Source organism: Argiope bruennichi, chromosome X2, assembly GCF_947563725.1.
Source record: "Argiope bruennichi chromosome X2, qqArgBrue1.1, whole genome shotgun sequence".
NCBI lineage: Eukaryota > Metazoa > Arthropoda > Arachnida > Araneae > Araneidae > Argiope > Argiope bruennichi.
Window position 1 is genome coordinate 112,495,368 of NC_079163.1, and position 17,315 is coordinate 112,512,682.

At 29.9% G+C, this 17,315-nt stretch overlaps 1 protein-coding gene across 6 annotated transcripts in view; it reads right to left on the bottom strand.

Moving 5' to 3' along the window:
* The window catches only part of LOC129960913 (homeobox protein dve-1-like), a 175,084-nt gene that overhangs the window by 42,167 nt on the left and 115,602 nt on the right, over positions 1 to 17,315 (bottom strand). For all 6 annotated transcript variants that reach the window (XM_056074642.1, XM_056074641.1, XM_056074640.1 and 3 more), the window contains one exon: positions 14,421 to 14,609. In XM_056074642.1, coding sequence (XP_055930617.1) covers positions 14,421 to 14,609 — 189 coding nt within the window. The remainder of the gene's footprint in view (positions 1 to 14,420; positions 14,610 to 17,315) is intronic.

A 17,315-nucleotide genomic window follows, 5' to 3' on the forward strand; every position in this document is an offset into this window, starting at 1 on the left:
TGTCGGCACTTAGGGCTTGTGCATTGCTCTCCCTTACGGAGATTTCGCTGCCGTCTACGGCATTACCTCTCGGCCGCATCCACTTTTATCCTCTTCCAGAGAAAACGCTCTCTCCCTCCGCTACCTAATACCATGCCGAAGACCTTAATTACATGCTCGCAAGATACGTGAGCTTCTTAAAGCAGCATCCACAGCTATTATTAGAGATGAATGATACGCTCTGATTCCGAGTGTCTCGTTTTCAACTTTTCGATTGGCTAGAACAAAAGTGGTCCACTCCATAAGCAACACTTTTGTCTTCATTCCATAACGACAGGCAATTATCTGCTGTTTGTCTATTATTCTTCCCTTAGCCGGTGGAAAACGATTATCATAATATATATCCCACGAAATTTGAAGGGAAAGAAAAAAAAGCAGTATTTTAATTCAGGTTATGAAAATAATTTTTATTTTTACATAATACAATAAACAATTTCAGAAAAAAGTCTTAACACTGAAACTATAAAAAAGATTTGTCACCAACATTTTCAGGGAAGAATCCCAGTTTCCTTTAACGAATTTATAAAAAAAAATGTCTATTAGAATTTACTACTTCATTCAGAACAACACAATTACATATAATTTTAATTAGTAGATTATTTTCAATTACTAATGTGAAAAAACAAACAAACAAACAATGTTTTGAAAATTTTTAAGCCAAAAAATAAATAAATTCCTAATATTTGTGTATTCCTTGTCCTTTTATACCCCGGGTATTAAGACTAACTTTTCAATCCATTTTATAGATAATGGATAACTGCCTATCTATTTGTATTTCCATCCCTTACTCATTGATATAGAAAAGTACGTTCCACGGAAATCATTTTGAAAGTTGCATGTTTTTAAAAATACACCAAGCCCACTTTCTAAATTCAAATGAAACATGTTCAAACTCTCTCCAGTAAAGTTCGATAAAAATGGCAGAGTGTGATTCGAAGCACAAAAATCGCTATTTTCTACTTTAATAATTCTGATTTCTTACGACATGAGGTAGTAGTTAACATATTTGCAGTAGTGTGGATTAGACAACAAACACATGCAAGAAATGTAATAAAAGATTGTTTATAAAATAGAGCAAAAAAAGTCTGTAGCTTCATATTAAAATCATTAGCTGTTTCAAGCATATTTAATTGAAAGGATAATAACAATGAAAATGGGAAATTTTCGATTCAACTGCGCAATCATTTCAAAAGTACAATGAATTTGTATAAAATGAAACTATTCACATTACTTAAAATTTTCCTATCAGCCTCTATAATCAAATTAAACAAATCATGCTCGTCAGTATATCAGGAAAAATATTCAGTTACATAACTTTAACAATTCGGAGTAATTGGGTAACAGTCTTGAATTGCAAAAAACTAAAGCATAACAAAGAATTCATATAACATTGACTCTCGTTTTATCAAACATGACTAAAGCTTTTTATTTCCATAAATTTATAGTTAAATACCGTTACGATCAGGAATGGAAATTCTTCTAAATCGTAAAGTAATGCTATACCGAAATACTATATTTGTTTCAACAGAATAACATTGCATTGAGATCTAAAATGTGTGGTTCATCCAAAAAATACGTTTTAAAAATCGCAAAGCTGTCAAGCAAAAGGCATAGCGGGAAATAATAAAATTTAATCTCTCCCGAAAAATAATAACAAAACATGAATGCTTTCATCAATTAATCTAAAACGCGTATATAAACAACTAATTGAGCTGATTTACACGGGAGCTACCAAATGAAATGGCCATTGGCGGAAAATACGCTCGTCTCTTTTGGGGATCTTTGAAACATGAAAGGATTGCATCACTTGGTTGTAGCAAGAATATTTTGTGATATCGCGATTTCCTATTGCATCCAATCCGATTAGCTAAGTTCCCCCTTCTTCATGCTTTCTACTTCCTACCCTCACCCCATCCCCCAAGTCTTGCGTGAAGTATTAAGTGCTCGGGGGATGGTTGCCATTTGGCTTATTTGAATGGGGAGTAGACACTAACTCGCTATCGAAAGCTGAAAGTGATATAAAAATCTGAGCTGGCTAAGTTGTTTGCATGATACAGCGGTTTCCGTCGACAATGTATCGGCTCAACCTAGGGAAGTCTTTATGAATCCGCTACTGGCAACAGTGCTATGGAAAATCCCAGATTTTCCCCTTTCTCTACGCCTTGAATTGCTTATTTTTTAACAGATATAAGGAGAAAAAAATTGCATTCTACAAACTTGTAGTGTATTATAGAAAATATTTATAATAGTTTTATGGAATGATAAAATAATTTTAATCAGTTTTTCTTTTCTTTCATATTATTTCGATTATAGTAGAATTAAACTAATTAGCAAAAAGTTTTTTTTTTTTTTTTTTTTTTTGAGAAATGCGTTTCTTAAAATAGATGAAATAATAAGCTAACGGGTCTCAAATCTTTCAAAAAGTATATACCATAATTTCTACCGCGACAAAATATTTTCGTCATTACATTTGAAACACTAAATCCATTAATGCCCCTCGCCTTTTTATAGGATAGTAACATTTCACTTCAGTGGCTAAACCAACACACATTCTTTTTTAATTTTTCTGAGAAGTCAATATATATTTCCAAATTCCAGCCAAAGGCAGATTTTGGAAGTCTAAATGTCGCCCTTTTTTTTTTTTTTTTTAATTCTTATTTTTTTTTATTTGATTTATTTTTGACGTTCCGAAAGTAATTTTATTTTTTTGAATAAATGATATGAATAAAGACTTTAATTAAGTTCATTAAAGTGAACTTTTACTGATCTTTCGAAAGCTAATTTTTTAAACTTAGGAATTTAAATTTACAGTTATCTTAACTTTTTATGTTTTAAACATAAAAGAAATTTATGAATCAATGCTTCAAATTAAATTAGGCGTCACGAATTCATATAATAGCAGACGAATTTTTAAAAAAAATTATTGATAAAATCGAGCTACAGCAAATTTTTGGTATCAAGATAAAAGAAGGAATTCTGAAGTTCGTATTAAGGACTCGTGAAATGTGACTGAAGCCGAAACTTGAAAGGAAATGATTTAACATGCAAGAAATATATGAAGAAAATTATTCTGGACATTAAATAATAAGCTTTCATCATCGATAACCTGGATGATTGCAATTGATGATAACCACGTTATGGCTTCTCGATCGAAAGAATTGAGATCACGAAACAATTACATCGAAGATCCTTTGGGTGCCCGGACGTCTGGTTAAATCGGTATTAGTCGGAACATTCTCTTGTTGCGATGTGTCACTTGGAAGAGTAAAGTGCAAAACAAGTGCCATTCTCATACTTGAATATGGTTTACACATACATGACCTTTCCCAAAGAGTAAACTTAACTAAACTTTAGTAAACCTAATAAATCAAACTGGCTCTTAATAAAGGAAGAGAACAAAAATGACAAAAACATTAATCAGGGAAAAAAAACACTTAAACGATTTAACTACTTAAAACATAAAGCAAAAAGGTGCGAAAAGTTTCTATTAGAGGTGTTTTAACACGTTGACCGCAAATGTAAAATGAAGGTTTACATTCCTAGAAACCAATTTCATTCAATCCTATTAAAATTTTACAAGGTAGTAGATCGCAGACACCTTGTTTTCCCATCAATGACTGCTCAAAAACTGAAATAATACTATGCTAACAAAGTCTCATTATAATTTAAAGATTTTATTCAGAGAAGCAAATAAATAGATAATATATAATGAGCAGACATTGAAGAGTTTGTTTGTTTGGTTATTTAACACACTTCTAGATGGGCAACACTAGCAACATAAAATATATCACTCGTCCTCGATTTTTTTTTCTCTGTTCTATGAAGCCTTTACTCATGACTGCTTCCATATATTTCCTGTGCCATAAATAAATCGACAAATATAAGTAAAACGAATTCTCTAAGTTTTATTAAATTGCATATGTTGTCCATATTTAGATCTATTGTTTCGCTAATTCTTATGTGTACTCAATTTTTTTTCAATAAATCATGATACACACTGCGCCTTTGAGGAACAGCCGTTCTTCATCAACAGTGTAGTTAACTACATAATATGATCAGAAACTATTAAGTGTGAGTAAATAGGATAAAACTGATGACTAAAAAATAATTAATGGGACGAGTAATTTTTTAAAACTGCCAAGAGACTTTATGAATTCCTAGTATAATTTGCTAGGAAATTGCTATATATGAGTAGAAGTTATTTTTAAAAATTGCAGGTCCTCAAGATTATTTAAGTTAACAAACCAAAGAGAATAAGCATTCTGTAATAAGAATTCAAATCAAGTAATACTGTTTTGTTTTTGTTTTAAGACAAAAAGCCACTTTATGTTACGTCAAAATCAATGTTGAAGTATATTAATGTAACAAAGGTGGCTTTCCTTTTATGAATTTCGAATTCTTACTCTTCCTTTCGCTAAAGAACTTTAAAAGATTCGTAAATGGAAAATGATCAAACAATTCATGAATGCACGTGTATAGAGATTCATTAAAATTGCATACAAGTGAAAGCTGAAGCGATAGAGAAAGTGTTGTTTTTTCGGCTTTACAGAAGGCAAATGATTATTCCTTTAGTGCAGGGAAGGTTAAACGTAGATACAGTTACGCTATGGAGTAAATATATTTCGGTTAAATGTACACAAAAGAACAAGCGGCAGATTTAAGTATTTTGCAACTCTAAGTAGGGTACTTTATGAGCCCTTCGTTTAATAAATGGTGAATTTAATTTCACAATTCAGCACATTTTAAACTTGTTAATGATTTATTTTAGATTTAAAATTTTTATTTTACAGATTTTCGGAATTGAATTTGTTTTTATTTATCTATTATGAATCTAGTCTACCCGGCATCCACGTTTGCATACAACATTATTGAAGTTGAGTTTGGAGTTTGATTGAGTTTGGTTTAGTAAATATTCTAAAAACTAAATGAGCGTAGAGAAACATCTAGGAACCGGAACGGTTACACTTGTCGAAAAGTTAACGTTATTCTAATACTTTATAATTTATAAAAATATGCATTTTTTTTAAACAAATTTACTTATTTGGCAAATAGGAAAAGTTTCTTAATCGAGCTTCTTACGACTCCCTCTCAGTGTGATTATCCTAGGCAGCTGCTTAGTCAGAAATCCGCCACAGTTAGGAACTAACTCCAATGTGCACATTCTCAGATGCGAACATTTTAGCGAGACATTACAGAAAAGCATTAAATACTGCATTGCTGCTAAATTAATTAATAAACTATAAATAATTTGTTGTTCAACTTCTGAAGGTTCAGCTTCCCAGAAAAAATTATACAATTTTAGGGCAGCTAAAAACAGAGAATCTGAAACATACAAAATGATAGTTGTTCTTGATTATATAACAATCTCTAATCGAATTCTACAAAAAGGAAGGGAGTTAAGATATAGAGAATAAAAGAGGGTAGCGAGGAACCCAAGCAGAGATTATTTTATTGGGAGTGGATTTTCAACGAGATTTCAACGTTTTTACTTTCAGTTGCGTTTTATTTCTATTTATTCTATATGGGATATAAAGTTTAAATATTCAAAATATGCAAGTAAAAACATCAAACAGCATTACGACGTAGCGACTGTAATTTTAGAAATGCAGAGGATGTTTGCACATTTTTAGAACGATTTCGACGCCCTTTAAGTTTTCCAATGTAAAGACTTTTTTTTTTTTTTTGACTATTTGTTCGCATTGTTATTTCAATAATAGAAGGACTTTTCGTAAAATGTTCAGGAATAGTGACTTCCATTTCTCTTCTACTTTCCAAAATTCATAGTCGTGGTCAGTTTGCATTTAAAGCCTTTTTCAGCCGTCAAAGGCAAGCTAATTCATAGGTGAAATGTCAGTGGATTTCGCAAGAATATGTTGAAAAGGTATATAAGCAACAACCTGTCTTCATTTTTTTTAAGGAATGCAGTAGTATTTCTCAAAATAAGGCAAAGTTTTGTCTTGATGAAATTTCACTCTTTCAAAATTAAGAAATTGAGGGTTGAAATGTACAAAAGAAATGAATTTTCTTTGTAAATATCGGAAGTAAAACTTTCTGTTGATAGTACATTGAGTTGATTCAAACATCTCCGTCCTCCCACTCTTCTTACTTTTAAAATTTCACTGGAAGAGAACCTGCGACAATCATAAACCCCTTACTGAAACTTTCATTACATTGAAGGAACCAAGTTTGCACATTTCTTTTTCTCTTCATTTTCGACAATAAATACTTATTTTTAATACAGTCATATAGGTAAACACATGCTTCAGCAAGAGTCACAAAGTATTTCCATTTATCTTCTATCAAATAGTTTTCATACAGACTTCTACAAGTTGTTCTTCGTTGAGTCACATGTCCCTGTCCCGCCAAAGCTGATGAACATTATGATTTTCAGCTTTTTGAAGCTGTAGATCTCGATTCATTTTTTTATTTATTGTTGCTACTAATGTATTTAAAGACTTTGCAATTGATTTCTGCCCCTCAGGATTTTCTCTTATTACTAGTGATCTCATTTTAAAAATATTTGAAACAGAACGTACCCTTTTCAGGAATTAACTGGGAGTCTTCTTTCCATGTAGAAAATACGATTGGTGACTTTTCCCTTTCAGATTAAAAATATTGCTTATTATGCACTTAGAAATTTTAATACCATGTATTTCACATCGTTTCTAAATTACGGACTAGGAATGTTTCTCCTCAAAAAGCTCAAAAACATATTACTCAATTCATAACTTGTTTACAAGCAGTATTTTGAAAGAAGAATAAATTTAAAACTAGATTTCTTTTTCTCCATAATAAGCTGTTGCTAGAAATTTTAAATATAATATATTTGCCTTTAAAAAATTCCTTCTAGAAATCGTTTTAAAAATGTGTAAATACTTTCTGTAAGATTCATTCATTTAACGAAACAACACATTTTATCAGAAAGAAATATTCCTGCACTGGATAATAGAACTGTGATTTACCGCTCCAATTCTATCTGATGTAAATATAATAACTAGCGATTGAACAGATATAACTAGATGATAAAAGGCAAAGATATAGTTAGAGCTAGAGAAATGCACACCCCTTAGTCCTTGCAGAGATCGTGAAGAGAATGCACGATTACTATTACATAATATCTCCAATACGATTTCAAATTATCTTGTCCTCGGGATCCTAAGTTATGCTTGCAGCTGAACAACAAAAGATTATTCCCTTTTTTGACGTATTTCAATAAGAAGGAAGATAATAGATTATCATGTCTGCAACAATATGATAAAAATATAGCAAATCTAAAATATATTCCCAGCTGGCTAGTATTCCTTGAATAATGTAAAACAATCGCATTTCTTTACTAAATTCTAACCGCAACTACGTCTTCGCAGTAACAGATGATTATTAATCAATATAAAAAGAGGTTCTCTTTTACAATCTAAAAACCTGAAAAATAACTAGCTAGCTAAAACCTCTTAATACATCAGTAGCAAAGTAATTTTATTTATTAATAGAAAAATAATTAAGCCTATACCGATTAGGCATATCCCCCTTCATAATTGTCTTAAGAGATTTCTGAAAGATAGAAGATAATCTTGAAAGTGATGCATTTCGATGCAAGAGTTTTAGTTGGTCTGCAATAATTAATTTGTGCTAAACTATCATTTGCAATTGCTATTGCTATCATTTGCAATTTCGAAAGATATAACTTATTGTTTACATGTTAGTTTGTTTAAACTATTAGATGAAGGTTTCTCAAACTTAGAGCTCCAATTTTAAGTAAATTCGAGACCAAATTCCAAGAAATATAAATAGATGAAGATTTTCACAGGTTTAAAAGTACACATTAAAATTTTTAAAGGTCAAATGTTTCTTAGTGTAGTGAAGAAGTTTGGAAAGATGAGAGTCGATGAGTATTATCTTCGCCATATGACCTCAATCCGAAATTACGAAGTCCGTTCTAAAAGCAGCCTTCGCATAACTTCGAAATAGGATGTTAATCCAATTAAAACAATAAAAATACAGAATTTAAATCGAGTGTGGCAGAAAAACTTTGAGGATAAGAAACTTGGTATTTCGGCATTTCTAGCAAATTCTAACACAAGTTTTCAAAAAACAGTTCACAAAACCACCGATTAAGATTTAAATAAAATTGATTCACAAAACTTATTAACAAAAATATTAAATAATATTTGTTATTCGCCCAGAAAGTTGATTTGGAAATAAAACGTAAAGTTGTGGTTGGAAAAATAGTTTACATCAAAAAAGGGTAATAGAGGAAAATAATTAAAGAAGATATGAATTGAACTAAAAGGAGCCAACCAAACGTAAGATTGGATCTAATTTAAATAGTTCGCAACTACGATCTTGCACGAGAAATATTATCAAAATTAAAACATCATAATGATTTTATTTAATTTAATTAAGCTTGTAAATCAGATTTATTTCAAAATACAGAATATAAATGGTTCATTTTCCTTAAAATTTAATAAAATATTTCATATTATAAAGGCGCATAAAACTTGCTTATATTTTAAATTAGGAAAGTGGATGGATTTAATCTGATATACGAGCTTCAATACTTTTTTTTTTTTTTAAAAATCTATTGCATTCGCAAACTTATCATCACACTGAAAATTTTCGTTTTCTCAAAAACAAATACGTGTATTTCAAAAGTACTGACGAAAATCCCCCCCCCGGGGATTTTTAAAAATTGAATCGCAGCATATGGCGCCCACATTTCCGCAGGTGCATTTCAGGCTGAGACTCACAGTTTGAAAAACCTTGGTGGAATTTAAATATTCCAATAAAAGAGATAGTTTAATACTATTGCCTAAATCTCAATGAAACACCAGATTTTTTTTTTTTTTTACCTTTCAAAATATGCATTTATAGCGAAAATGTTCTTATATTAATCTTCGTGAAAAAATATATTAATCGTATGAAAACTTACCGAATATTACCGAGATGTAAACAACTTTAACGCATTTTTTTTTATATAATAAAATAAAAATCCAATCGAACCTACTTCAGCACATATGTTTCAATATTCATTCAAAAAATAAAATAGAAAAATACTACAGATTAAGTTACTTTTGATATCGAGTTAAAAGCATTGCAATCCTTCAAATACTTCACGTTAGATTGAAAAGCCGGATAAATCAGGATTATAATATTTTAGCTTCACGGAGATTAGTTTTACAAATGCATTTAAGCAGAAATTATAACTGAAGACGAATCTAGAAAGAGATAAACTCTAATCCTCGGATTAACTGGCATCCTTTTTAAATGGAAAAGCTCAAAAGCTTCTTCATCTTTCGAATGATATCAGGCTGAAAGGCGATTACGGCTCTAAACGTAGAGCAAGAAGTTCAATTTAATTCTTTGTAACAAAAAATATACAGATGAAACTAGTATTTATCAATCCGAACTATTTTGTTTTCTACATTGTTTAAACGATGTTGCTAAGTTTTACAAAATAAAATGTTTTTATTCATCAATTATTAATGCTACCTACAATTAATGCTACGAATTTCAGTTTTAAAGTGCTATATATAATCTTTATCATTAAAAAACAGTATAAGTGAATATTATATTCGGATTAGAAAACACGTGATATATCTTCCTTCAAAAACTGAAAAAAACTTATTTACGCCTTTTTAAAAAGTTCCTTTTCAAAACATCTGTTTATACGTTGACTAAAGGTGAAATGTACAAATATATACGACGGCAAACATTTAATTAGCACACGATTTAACCATTAGTAATAATTAAATTGCAAAAATAATACTGCAACATATAAAATTATGAATCGCAGACTAATTGTTAATCGGATGGCATATTAACTCCGAATATGATTTTTATGGGATAAATATTAAGTACAAAAAAATTAATCTTTTGAAACCTTCAAAAGTTCTTTGTTCAAACTATGATAAGGAATCAAAAAAATGTCCAGTCAGCACCAATGATAAAGACAGAAAAAGAGACTCAGCAAATTTCCAGAGTGTATATAGTTTAGTAAAGAGGGTTTAAACGAGATAAGCGTTTGTTTTAAGCAAAAGATATTCAAATGATAATACAGCTTAACGTTGAATTGTTAAAGTTACAGAAATACGATTCAGACAATCAAGGGAACATCAAATGGCCTTGAAACTCAGAAGTTAAATTTGATCTTTAAACAGCATTTTAAGTGATCACGAAATAATTTTAAAATTGAGGATTATTTAAATGTATTACATAATTATATATTTGTTATTTCTTTACTTAAAGTTTTCTGATTAAATTTTCCGATTAATGTTATATTTCTATGTAATTTTGAATTAATAAGTTTCGACACCGCTCAGAAATCGAAAAACAATTCCGCCAAGACTCTAAATGGACCAAAATAAGGTATACTGACAAGCAGATTTAAAGAGTTTCATATTTTTGATATAATGCATTTTCATAATTATATTTTTCAATAGTTACTATTATAATTAACTTTCTCCATTTGGAAAACAACAGCCCAAGAGAATATTTAAATATAACAAGATGATTCACTCTCCTTTCCCTGCTAGTTACCCTTAGGTTACATGATTTGTAAAAATATGCGGAAGAATTCCATTATTTAATGGAATTTTTGGAAACATAATTATGAAAAAAGTAATAAAACAAAAAGAACAACAGAACATGAACGAAAACAAAACAGAAAGCCACTCGAAAGCTAGGAAGATTATAACGAACGTAGCACCATCTAGTGGTACGAAATAAACTCATTTGACACACATTGCAAAAAAATATTATTAAAGATTTTAAAGAAGATAGTTTAAAATAAGTTTTAAAAAAAGTCACGAAAAGCAGATTTTTTTTTTTACCACCTAATTCTTCGCATTCGAAAATTTATTATTTTAGATTTTATTATGAACTAATGAAAAGCGCACTGAAATTTTTTCCATATAATAATTTTGTTTCTCTGAATCTCTAATTTTCTTTCCTCTTGATGATTCGATTGAAGACGAATCTTTTGAAATGTTCAAAAAAGTAATTTCAGATGATTCATTTCAAGGAAATAGCCGAGTAATACTACTCTTCCGAACGCTATTGAACACAAAAATGTTAGTTTTAAATTATCTGGCATGGAAAAATACATTCAAAGAGTAAAAAAAAACTTCATGGGGCAGTAAAAATTTTGAATAATTTCGAAAATAACATGTATTGCAAAACAATATTTAGTTGTATAATGAAATATAAAAAAGTGTATTTTGCTCAGACTGGTCAAATTTTTAAATTCAGTAGTTGCAAATTAAGGAACTAAGACGCAAATACGGGTTGGTATGTCAAAAAAGGAAAGAGACTAAAAATAAAGGATACATTTTTATCAAGGATAACAAAAGTTATGTCAAATTCAAATTTACGAAAAAAATAAATGCTTTATAAACTCAAAATTAAGCCAAAATTTGAGCAATTACTGAATTTTTCACTAACAATAAATTGATAGGAACAATCCAATGCAGTATTGATGAATTTTCCCATGCAAAAAGTTGCAGAAACTGACAAAAACGTATCAACTGTCTGACATTTTACAAATTATTTTAAATATATGATGGAAACAGCATAATGATCATAACCACAGTGCTGAACTTTTATCAAACTCAGAATATGAAAAGAACGCCAGCAAAATTCGGGAATTTTATGATTATAAACTTGCAATTTTAAAGAAATGAATAATCAAATGTGCTAGATGCAAATGTAGTCTCGGAAAGAAATCCTTAGACAGTTAAAGTAATTCAAAACAAAATATGAAGGTCGAAATCATTAAGGTAAATAAACCTGTTATAATCTGATAAACCATTTACGTTACCGATATTGTTCCGATTATTTAAACTAAATTCAAGGTCTTCACATTATCACACAAATACCGCTTGAAAGTTCAGAATTCATAGATAATTGTCTTATTATCATAAAATTCAACAGGGAAAGGGGGGGGGAAGAGAGAAAATGAGAATAGTATATCTTAGAAAGAAAGAGTTATAAAAAATAGATGAAAATTTTAATATTTGTAAAATTATGGAGGATTAATGAAATGCCCACAGCAAAACATAATACACCTAATATCAATAAACCAAATTTCACAGTTAATGATACAGTGTTACGAAACTCACTGCAAAAAACTTCAACAGAAAATTCTATTATATTCTTATAACGATGAAAAAATAAAAATTACTAATGAACTATCTGTATATAATGTTACCTGAGTATATTGTAGTAAAACGGCAGCCAGAAAATGTCAATGAGATTAATGGACTGAACCAAAGGGCTCAAAACTATCTCCATTCTTTCCTTAAATCGTAACAGCAATAATTATTATTATTATTATTTTTTTTTTTTTTTGCATATATTTTCAACATCTTCTAATACATCTAATTTATTACATATGTAGTAAATAAAAAATGCCTATCAGCTGGCTGTAAAATGACGACAGGGGTTATAAGAGGAAAAACATCTCCTCCACCGCCATTCCTTCCTTCAATATCATAAGAATTAGAGTTATGAGATGAAAGGGGGTGTAAAAGAATGCAATTAACGAGAGTTTTATAACGAGGTGTCACAGATTTAGGTTAAAAAGCAGTGGAATAAAATTGGTTTATCGACTGAAAATCACTTATAGTCTTTAAATTTTAAGGCAGGTGACTACGTTTAAAAGTCGATTTTTTTTTTTGCAAAAATATCAAATATTTTACTATTTACTATTCTTTTTTTCTGAACAGTCTTCTTCATAAAACAGTTTAAATTGTGTTTCTAAACTTATTTATTTGGGAAGTTAAATTGGTTTATATATTTGCGTAACGCACGCTTTAGTGTCATTTTAAATCTTTAAATTTTATTTTCTCTAATTCTAAAAAATCGCAAATTAAAATCTAATATTTTTTGTTCAAATACGGTATAATAATTTCTCAATACGTTCTTCAGTTCCTGAACATGAGAATACGCAATCTGGTCATTTAAAAATAGTCTATAGTTATTTTAAAGCTTTAAAATGTGAAAAAAAATTAAAATTGTTTTCTTTGAATTTTGATATTTATCAGACGAATACCAACATTTAAAGACTGGATAAAAGGAGCGTTTCTTTTTCAGTTCAGAAACTAGCAAATTATTTATTAACTTAACAGCAAGATTTTGAGAAAATCAATTGATTCACCTTTAAATTGGATGGTTTTTGCTTTATACCTCTTTTTAATCAAAAATCAAAAAATTTTCCAATTTTAAACTTTTGACATTTAACCGGTATATTTTGATTTTATTGGTGTTTTTTCAATCTATTTTATGCAAAAATTAAAAATATTAAATTTTACAGCGTTTTTTCCAAAAAATTATCCTCAATGTAGCCATATATTTTAAGAAATTGGAGCTATCGAAAATCTTTTAATGCAAAAATTGTTCGTTGTGATGAGCCGGTAATTCATCAACTTTGAATTAACTTTTTGTTGTGGTTAGGAAATTATGGGAAATTTTCAGTTTTCTCCCTTCAACTTATTCCCGATGCCGTTGAGCACATTTAAGAAATCAGCCGATAATTTCAACCTCCCCTTAACATATACCTCACAGATGTAAATCCAATTAAAATTACTTTAGTTATTGTATTCACAAGGAACATGGCCAAAACTTTATATACATATGTAACTTTTAAACAAAGATGGTTTCATTTTAGAGTCCATGATAATTCGCAGAAAATTTTCCGAAGTCGAGTCATGTGAACCATTAAAATAGATAGTCGTTCAGTAAGGATTCTACGCAAAATGACATTTCATAAAAACTTCCGGGAAAAAGGTCCAGTTAACAAAAATAGCTGTTATAGATGAGGTCAACGCATCGAATTATGAAACGATATCTTCTTTCTTTCTCGGTTTCTATGTTCACTATGAAAATTCAATCTTACAGAACAAGAAATGATGAATTAAATAATTCTATATATTTAAAATCACTAGAAAGCTCCAATAGTAGACACTTGATTGGGGGTATTTAGAACTACATAAATAACATATACAAAAGGAAAAACTTGTTATATTTCACTGAACTCGTTCTACTGCTCGTATGACCAACTATTATTTCGTTAATCAGAAATACGATTGTTTCCGGACTTCTATATTTTGTCAATTTAATCTGTCCTTAGCTATAGTAGCTATTTTTTATTAAATGGCCAGCATAAAAGAAACCACGTTTCCTTTTCAAAACGGAAAACTGCAAGCAAAATTTTTTCTTCTTTCTTTTCTTGAACATAAAACCGCTTGTTTGTTCGTTCTTCCTAAGAAATCTTTATTTTTAAAGTAACGCGATTCCACGAACTGCTAGTTTGTTGGTGGATTAAGATTCCTGAAGTAAACACCAAACTGCAAAACAGAAAAGAACAAATAGGACAGAAGATAACTCACCTTTGGCTGTAAGGGCTGCAGATGAGGAATAACCGAGCTTACTGAGGGCCGTGTGGACAATTTCTGAGAAAAGAGCATTACTGGGGATGATGGCAAAGCTGTCTTGGTCCACAGCCGCTTGAGAGAGGTTTACGGATTGTCCTTGAGGTGTCACTTGCTCCACTATGCAGTGGACAGGAATCGACCGACCTGAATGGACAAGATCAAAAATAAAATTAGTACCAAATATTGAGGAAACAATACAAATGTTTCCTAACAAATACAATAACTTTAAATATCTTCACATCCAAGTCATTTTCAAACTTATTGTGAAGGAATATTCTCTATCCCTGGTATTTTTGAGCTTTTCTTTTTTAAGAATATGGAAACAGACATTAGCCCATTCTCGTTTCTAGGCATGAATATATTTGTGCGACGCAAAGAGAAAAATGTATAAAATTTAGAACAGTAGAACCTTTCTATTTTAAAAATAAAGACTTAATCATATGAATTTCCAAGCACTCCTTCAAACCGCACACAAAACTTTAAAATTCTTAATAAATTAAAAACCAAAAAGTTTCGACAAAGGAATTTAAAAAGAAGATTAGACACATCAATGACAATCAACAAAATATTTTTTAAGGCCCATGATCAAGGGTCCATGATTTCTATTTGACAATATTTTAATCAACTTTTGCTTTAACACATTCACAATTACGCATATAATTTGTATTTAAAATTCTAAAAGCTTTAAAATTCTTCAAAATTCATTTTTTTTCACAAATTCGTTTATAACAGAGTTCAGAATTTTCAAGTCATAAATGAACGCTGATAGATTCAAAAATCTCTGAAATTCAAAGTCAAAATGCACAAAAAGAAAAGATGGAGTTTTTCTTTTCGCCTCATTCAATTTTAACACGTGACGAGAGTTCCACTTTGTTCCCTTTTTAGTTCAAGATATCCGCAATAGATGGCGTTGCAATAGAGGAAAGAAAACATTTTGTAACCTCAAAACTCACACGCTTTTCGACTAACTTGATCCCTGTATTTTCATGAAAACAACCGAGATTAATTTTAAACAGCATTAATCATTTTAAAACAAATTATTTTTCTCGAATGAACCAAATTTTTACCTACATTAATGATTTAATCATTCACATATTTTGATAAATTAGATTCTTTAAAGAAAGTTATGCCTACAAAATAAGTAGAATTTATTTTTTCATTCTATCATTAAATCGAGAATACCCATCATTTCACTTTTAGTACTTTTACCAAAATCAGAATTACCACTGGAAAGTAAAAATCTTTTGAAGTGAAAAAAATATTCATGAGTTGCGAAAATTAAAATAAATAAATAAATGTGTAAATAAAAAGAAGTTAGATACAAAAACAGATCATTACGAGATTGCATAAATATGACAATTAAAAAAATTCTTAAATACAATTTTGATATCCAAATCAAGTATGATGCGAAGAAAATATACAGAATGTGTAAAAATTAAAATTCCTTTCAATTTTATCTAACTTATTTAAAAATTTTTCCTTCCAACCCTATTTGTTAGTTTAATCGTATTACAAAAAAGATAAGTGTCATATTTTTGAGGCAAACATTTGCAGAATTATACAAAACTGTTCAATAGAATAAAAAATACAATGCAGATAATGAAAATTATTGTTTTATGATACCAAATAGTAAAGTGTAAAAACAGAAAACTTAACAGAAAAATGTTACTAGCCTAACACTAAATACTGTAAAAGAAATTGCAGAGCGATACTGGAGTTAATTCAATATTATGAGATTCTGTTCACGGTTTGATAACACTGTTGAGGAGGGGAGGTTTCTAGTTTTTTGAGAAATGTCAGAAAACTTCGATACGCCACAATATATTATAAACCGAAACGACTGACCTAGTCTGAATATTTTGAAACATTGGATATGCTGCTTCCCACACAGTTTCCTCTGAAGACTTAATCTCGCTATCTGTTTTGACATTTTGACAGCTCGGATATCTTCCCAACCAAAATCTCCGACTAACGATTAACTGCTTGTTTACCATCAACCCAAACCGATTAAGTCTAAAACGGGTGGCTTTTAAACGAACCTCAACATCTTGTCTTAACTGACACGAAACATATGAATAGAAGGAGTATCAATTTTCTGGAAAACATTTAATGCTTTATGTTTACAATACCTATTAACATTAATCACCATAATGAATTCTCAGTTACGAAAATGTTTTTAGCTTCCCAGCAATGGCTTTATAGTAATTTTTTGAGATGAATGGCACTAACAAATTACTGTGTCACCGATTATCTCTACAGAGTTACAGATTTTAAATAAGATGACACAAAGAAGAATAGCAGTTGACAATATATAAACAATATTTTAAGAAAAATCTTAAATTTAGACCATGTTCTAAAGACATGAACTGATATGCAGTGTGAAAATCTAAACTCGCCCTACACTTTACCGTTTTCTTAATCTACCTAGCACCATCTGTTTTGATGGACAAAGAAAGACCTATAGTTACTATTTTCGGGTCTATGCAATGGGAAGTTTACGGAAAATCAACAGTAAAAATTAAAATGCCCAGAAAAGCATGAAAAAATCTGAAATTTACACAAACTGATTGTTTATTGCGGACTTTATGATGCAATATCCGGTTAAAGTGCTCCATACCTATTTAGGCAAAATTTCATACAAGGCCCTATCTTGACATTCATAAAACACAATTCTAATTAACCATGATAGGTAAATTGCTGCTCGCAAACCATATGCGAATCTTCGGATATGTATAAGTGGCTACGAAGCAAGATTGAAATTATCATAATATCAATTGTAAAATATATTATTAATACAACTGATTTCATTTATTTTACAGATTGCAAAAACACTAGTAAACTGAAGTCATT